The sequence below is a fragment of the Oncorhynchus keta genome, chromosome 1, assembly GCF_023373465.1.
Source record: "Oncorhynchus keta strain PuntledgeMale-10-30-2019 chromosome 1, Oket_V2, whole genome shotgun sequence".
NCBI classification, from domain to species: domain Eukaryota; kingdom Metazoa; phylum Chordata; class Actinopteri; order Salmoniformes; family Salmonidae; genus Oncorhynchus; species Oncorhynchus keta.
This window is the reverse complement of record NC_068421.1, coordinates 12,283,440-12,290,939: the sequence shown is the minus strand read 5'-3', so window position 1 is coordinate 12,290,939 and position 7,500 is coordinate 12,283,440. Positions and strand designations below refer to the sequence as shown.

The 7,500-nt window shown below is 47.1% G+C and overlaps 1 protein-coding gene across 5 annotated transcripts in view; it reads right to left on the bottom strand.

Moving 5' to 3' along the window:
• LOC118394486 (cytoplasmic dynein 2 heavy chain 1) overlaps nt 1-7,500 on the bottom strand; it is a 399,197-nt gene that overhangs the window by 250,615 nt on the left and 141,082 nt on the right. For 4 of the 5 annotated variants that reach the window (XM_052504034.1, XM_052503998.1, XM_052503950.1 and 1 more), the window contains exons 65-66: nt 6,421-6,530; nt 3,860-3,880 (exon numbers count right to left, since the gene is read on the bottom strand). In XM_052504034.1, coding sequence (XP_052359994.1) covers nt 3,860-3,880; nt 6,421-6,530 — 131 coding nt within the window. The remainder of the gene's footprint in view (nt 1-3,859; nt 3,881-6,420; nt 6,531-7,500) is intronic. The other variant, XM_052504159.1, reaches the window with a different exon arrangement.

Genomic DNA, 7,500 nt, shown 5'->3' with positions numbered 1-7,500 from the left:
TATAACAGGTGTCTAACAGTCTCTGGCCCTCTGTGTGGTCTTATCACAGGTGTCTAATAGTTTCTGGTCCTCTGTGTGGTCTTATCACAGGTGTCTAATGGTCTCTGGCCCTCTGTGTGGTCTTATCACAGGTGTCTAATAGTCTCTGGTCCTCTGTGTGGTCTTATCACAGGTGTCTAATAGTCTCTGGTCCTCTGTGTGGTCTTATCACAGGTGTCTAATAGTCTCTGGTCCTCTGTGTGGTCTTATCACAGGTGTCTAATAGTCTCTGGCCCTCTGTGTGGTCTTATCACAGGTGTCTAATAGTATATGGCCCTCTGTGTGGTCTTATCACAGGTGTCTAATAGTCTCTGGTCCTCTGTGTGGTCTTATCACAGGTGTCTAATAGTCTCTGGCCCTCTGTGTGGTCTTATCACAGGTGTCTAATAGTCTCTGGTCCTCTGTGTGGTCTTTTCACAGGTGTCTAATAGTCTCTGGTCCTCTGTGTGGTCTTATCACAGGTGTCTAATGGTCTCTGGTCCTCTGTGTGGTCTTATCACAGGTGTCTAATAGTCTCTGGTCCTCTGTGTGGTCTTATCACAGGTGTCTAATAGTCTCTGGTCCTCTGTGTGGTCTTATCACAGGTGTCTAATAGTCTCTGGTCCTCTGTGTGGTCTTATCACAGGTGTCTAATAGTCTCTGGTCCTCTGTGTGGTCTTATCACAGGTGTCTAATAGTCTCTGGTCCTAGGAGGAGGCAGAGTGAGGGTTGAGGGGGTGTAGGAGGCAGAGTGAGGGTTGAGGGGGTGCAGGAGGCAGAGTGAGGATTGAGGGGGTGTAGGACGCAGAGTGAGGGTTGGGGGGGTGTAGGTGGCAGAGTGAGGGGTGTAGGAAGCAGAGTGAGGGTTGAGGGGGTGTAGGAGGCAGAGTGAGGGTTGAGGGGGTGTAGGAAGCAGAGTGAGGGTTGAGGGGGGTGTAGGAAGCAGAGTGAGGGTTGAGGGGGTGTAGGAGGCAGAGTGAGGGTTGAGGGGGTGTAGGAGGCAGAGTGAGGGTTGTGGGGGTGTAGGAAGCAGAGTGAGGGTTGAGGGGGTGTAGGAGGCAGAGTGAGGGTTGAGGGGTGTAGGAAGCATAGTGAGGGTTGAGGGGGTGTAGGAGGCAGAGTGAGGGTTGAGGGGGTGTAGGAGGCAGAGTGAGGGTTGAGGGGGTGTAGGAGGCAGAGTGAGGGTTGAGGGGGTGTAGGAGGCAGAGTGAGGGTTGAGGGGGTGTAGGAGGCAGAGTGAGGGTTGAGGGGTGTAGGAGGCAGAGTGAGGGTTGAGGGGGTGTAGGAGGCAGAGTGAGGGTTGAGGGGGTGTAGGAGGCAGAGTGAGAGAGTGGGTCTCTTACTGAAAGCTCTATGTAGTAACTGACAGTAGGGGAACTGTAGAAATAGTGACCCATTTAGAAACAGTGATGACATGTTCTACAGGCTGTGTGGTTCTTGAACGGTTTCCTGCGTCAGGAGGGAAAGACAGAGGCTGAGCTCTTACACACCACAGCCACAGACTGCTCCAGAGACCGTGTTGTGAAAGAGCCCTGATTACAGTTTTATTTTAAAGTGTAATTCTCTCCACAAAGCAAAGGCCACTCATTCAGAAGAATGACAAAGCCTGGTGAAGCCGTATACACACGGACACACACAGGCACAAACACACGAACACACAGACACACAGACACACACACAAACACACAAACACACACAGGCACAAACACACGAACACACAAACACACAGACACACACACAAACACACGGACACACAGGCACACACACGGACACACAGGCACACACACAAACACACGGACACACAAACACACACACACAAACACACAGGCACAAACACACGAACACACAGGCACAAACACAAACACACAGGCACAAACACACAGGCACAAACACACGAACACACAGGCACAAACACAAACACACAGACACACAGGCACAAACACACGAACACACAGGCACAAACACAAACACACAGGCACAAACACACAGGCACAAACACACGAACACACAGGCACAAACACACAGGCACAAACACACAGACACAAACACACGAACACACAGGCACAAACACACGAACACACAGGCACAAACACACGAACACACAGGCACAAACGCACGAACACACAGGCACAAACACACAGACACACAGGCACAAACACACAGACACACAGGCACAAACACACAAACACACAGGCACAAACACACAGACACACAGGCACAAACACACAGACACACAGGCACAAACACAGACACACAGGCACAAACACACGAACACACAGGCACAAACACACAGACACACAGGCACAAACACACAGACACACAGGCACAAACACAAACACACAGACACACAGGCACAAACACACGAACACACAGGCATAAACACACAGACACACAGGCACAAACACACAGACACACAGGCACAAACACACGGACACACAGGCACAAACACAAACACACAGACACACAGGCACAAACACACAGACACACAGGCACAAACACACGAACACACAGGCACAAACACACGAACACACAGGCACAAACACACAGACATACAGGCACAAACACACAGACACACAGGCACAAACACACAGACACACAGGCACAAACACACGAACACACAGGCACAAACACAAACGGACACACAGGCACAAACACAAACACACAGACACACAGGCACAAACACAAACACACAGACACACAGGCACAAACACACAGACACACAGGCACAAACACACGAACACACAGGCACAAACACACGGACACACAGGCACAAACACAAACACACAGACACACAGGCACAAACACACAGGCACAAACACACGAACACACAGGCACAAACACAAAAACACATAGGCACAAACACACAGACACACAGGCACAAACACAAAAACACATAGGCACAAACACACAGACACACAGGCACAAACACACAGACACACAGGCACAAACACACAGACACACAGGCACAAACACACAGACACACAGGCACAAACACACGGACACACAGGCACAAACACACGGACACACAGACACACAGACACACAAACACACGGACACACAGACACACAAACACACACAGGCACAAACACACAGACACACAGGCACAAACACACAGACACACAGACACACAGGCACACAGGCACACAGGCACAAACACACAGACACACAGGCACAAACACACGGACACACAGGCACAAACACAAGAACACACAGACACAAACACACAGGCACAAACACACGGACACACAGGCACAAACACACGGACACACAGGCACAGACACACAGACACACAGACACACAGACACACAGACACACACACACACACACACACACACACACACACACACACACACACACACACACACACACACACACACACACACACACACACACACACACACACACACACAGCAACCAAAGCCCTATTAGACAAAAACAGGAAAATCTACAAAATATCCAAATCAAAAGGAAAAGCTACTTTTCACAGAAACGTTTATTTCTGTTTAGCTATTCAGTGCCTCAAAAGGCATCATGCAAACAAACTGGTTAAGTTGATTAGAGAGAGAATCATTATAAAGTCTGGGACGACAAATCAATTATTTGAAGACGACTCAATGGAACGGGAAAATATGGACAAACATCCCAAACTCCTATAAACAAATTGTAAACGTTTCTGTTGCCACACCCCTTGCAGTAGTTTGCTTCAAAATACAGGACTAATGCAGGTACAGGGTTTGTGTAGTTGCTATGCGGGAGGGTGCTGGTGCATGTCTGTGTGTGTGTTCTGCAAGCAGCCTGCAGTAGGGTGGAGATATTGATGGATGGAGTGCTGAGTTCTTACCCGTGATCTGATCGCACTGATCTTAAAGCAGCGATGCCAGAGGAAAGACCAACAGGAGAGCGGGATGAATGACAATAAAATGAAAGAGAGGAACACAACAGATGTGACCCGGATGTAAAACACATGACTCTCCCATTCAGGGAGGGAAACACAACAACATAGAAACATAGTTGAGGAACACAACAGATGTGACCCGGATGTAAAACACATGACTCTCCCATTCAGGGAGGGAAACACAACAACATAGAAACATAGTTGAGGAACACAGAGCGCAACACACACCAATACAAACCTTTCCGGGGATTTTTCATCTGAACCGACTCACAAATGTGTCAGGAACAGAGAAGAGAGATGGTGAATAAGAGAGAAAGAGAGTGAGCGAAGAAGAGCGAGAGAGAAAGACCGAGAGGAAGAGTGAGAGAGAAAGAGTGAGAGAGAAAGAGTGAGAGAGAAAGAGTGAGAGAGAAAGAGAGAGAGAGAAAGAGAGAGAGGGAGAGAACAAATGAGAGAGAAAGAGAGAAAGAGTGTGAGAGAGAAAGAGAGTGAGAGAGAAAGAGAGTGAGAGAGACAGAGCGAACAAATGAGAGAGAGAGAGAGGTGGAAACTGAGCTCCACTTCTGAACCATATTAGAGATACATATTTCCCTCAGATTACACAGACCCATAAGGAATTCGAAAACAAAATCAAATTTTGATAAACTCCCATATCTACTGGGTGAAATACCACAGTGTGCCATCACAGCTACAAGATGTGTGCCCTGTTGCCACAAGAAAAGGGCAACCAGTGAAGAACAAACACCATTGTAAATACAAGCCATATTTACAGTTGAAGTCAGAAGTTTATATACACCTTAGCCAACTACATTTAAACTCAGTTTTTCACAATTCCTGACATTTAATCCTAGTAAGAATTCCCTGTCTTAGGAAAGTTAGGATCAAGCCTTTATTTTAAAAATGTGAAATGTCAGAATAATAGTAGAGAGAATTATTTATTTCAGCTTAAATTTCTTTCATCACATTCCCAGTGGGTCAGAAGTTTACATACATTCGATTAGTATTTGGTAACATTGCCTTTAAATTGTTTAACTTGGGTCAAACGTTCCGGGTTGCCTTCCACAAGGTTCCCACTATAAGTTGGGTGCATTTTGGTCCATTTCCTCCTGACAGAGCTGGTGTAACTGAGTCAGGTTTGTAGGCCTCCTTGCTCACACATGCTTTTTCAGTTCTGCCCACAAGTTTTCTATGGGATTGAGGTCAGGGCTTTGTGATGGCCACTCCAATACCTTGACTTTATTGTCCTTAAGCCATTTTGCCATAACTTTGGAAGTATGCTTGGGGTCATTGTCCATTTGGAAGACCCATTTGCAACCAAGCTTTAACTTCCTGACTGATGTCTTGAGATGTTGCTTCAATATATCCACGTAATTTTCCTTTCTCATGAAGCCATCTATTTTGTGAAGTGCACCAGTCCCTCCTGCAGCAAAGCACCCCCACAACATGATGCTGCCACCCCCGTGCTTCACGGTTGGGATGGTGTTCTTCGGCTTGCAAGCATCCCCCTTTTTCCTGCAAACATAATGATGGTCCTTATGGCCAAACAAATCTATTTTTGTTTCATCAGACCAGAGGACATTTCTCCAAAAAGTACGATCTTTGTCCCCATGTGCAGTTGCAAACCGTAGTCTGGCTTTTTTATAGCGGTTTTGGAGCAGTGGCTGCTTCCTTGCTGAGCGGCTTTTCAGGTTATGTCGATATAGGATTAGTTTTACTGTGGATATAGATACTTTTTTACCTGTTTCTTGCAGCATCTTCACAAGGTCCTTTGCTGTTGTTCTGGGATTGATTTGCACTTTTCAACCAAAATACGTTCATCTCTAGGAGACAGAATGCGTCTCCTTCCTGAGCATTATGGCGGCTATGTGGTCCCATGTGGTTTAAACTTGCGTACTATTGTTTGTACAGATGAACGTGGTACCTTCAGGTGTGTTTGTAAATGGGTCCCAAGGATGAACCAGTCTTGTGAAGGTCTACAATTTTTTTCTGAGGTCTTGGCTGATTTCTTTTGATTTTTCCATAACGTCAAGCAAAGAGGCATTGAGTTTGAAGGTAGGCCTTGAAATACATCCACAGGTACACCTCCAATTGACTCAAATGATGTCAATTATCCTATCAGAAGCTTCTAAAGCCAAGACATCGTTTTCTGGAATTTTCCAAGCTGTATAAAAGCACAGTCAACTTAGTGTATGTAAACTTCTGACCCACTGGAATTATGATATAATTGTTGTAATGACTCCAACCTAAGTGTATGTAAACTTCCCACTTCAACTATATTACTATTTATTTTCCCTTTTGTACGTTAATCTTTACAACACTGTATATCGACATAATATGACATTTGAAATGTCTTTATTCTTTTGGAACTTCTGTGAGTGTAATGTTTACTGTTCATTTTTTACAGTTAATTTAAGTTTTGTTTATTATCTATATCACTTGCTTTGGCAATGAAACATATGTTTCCCATGCCAATAAAGCCCTTTGAATAGAGATAGAGAGTATGTAACCTGCAGTATAACCAGGGCGTTCTCCATAGACAGGTCATCTGAGGGCAGGCCTTCACTTTTCCAGATCAGCTGCTCACTCTCAGAGCACAGGAAATGCCGCAGGTCAAACTCTGAACACAGTCACACACAGTTAGAGAGAGAGAGAGAGGAGAGAGACAAAGGTTGAGTGTGTGTGACTGTGTGTGTGTGTGTGTGTGTGTGTGTGTGTGTGTGTGTGACTGTGTGTGTGTGTGTGTGTGTGTGTGTGTGTGTGTGTGTGTGTGTGTGTGTGTGTGACTGTGTGTGTGTGTGTGTGTGTGACTGTGTGTGACTGTGTGTGTGTGTGTGTGTGTGTGACTGTGTGTGACTGTGTGTGTGTGACTGTGTGTGTGTGTGTGTGTGTGTGTGTGTGACTGTGTGTGACTGTGTGTGTGTGTGTGTGTGACTGTGTGTGTGTGTGTGTGTGTGTGTGTGACTGTGTGTGACTGTGTGTGTGTGACTGTGTGTGACTGTGTGTGTGTGACTGTGTGTGACTGTGTGTGTGTGTGTGTGTGTGTGTGTGTGTGACTGTGTGTGTGTGTGTGTGTGACTGTGTGTGTGTGTGTGACTGTGTGTGTGTGTGTGTGTGTGTGTGTGTGTGTGACTGTGTGTGTGTGTGTGTGACTGTGTGTGTGTGTGTGTGACTGTGTGTGAGTGTGTGACTGTGTGTGTGTGTGTGTGTGTGTGACTGTGCGTGTGTGACTGTGCGTGTGTGACTGTGCGTGTGTGACTGTGCGTGTGTGACTGTGCGCGTGTGACTGTGCGCGTGTGACTGTGCGCGTGTGACTGTGCGCGTGTGACTGTGCGCGTGACTGTGCGCGTGTGACTGTGCGCGTGTGACTGTGCGCGTGTGACTGTGCGCGTGTGACTGTGCGCGTGTGACTGTGCGCGTGTGACTGTGCGCGTGTGACTGTGCGCGTGTGACTGTGCGCGTGTGACTGTGCGCGTGTGACTGTGCGCGTGTGACTGTGCGCGTGTGACTGTGCGCGTGTGACTGTGCGCGTGTGACTGTGCGCGTGTGACTGTGCGCGTGTGACTGTGCGCGTGTGACTGTGCGTGTGT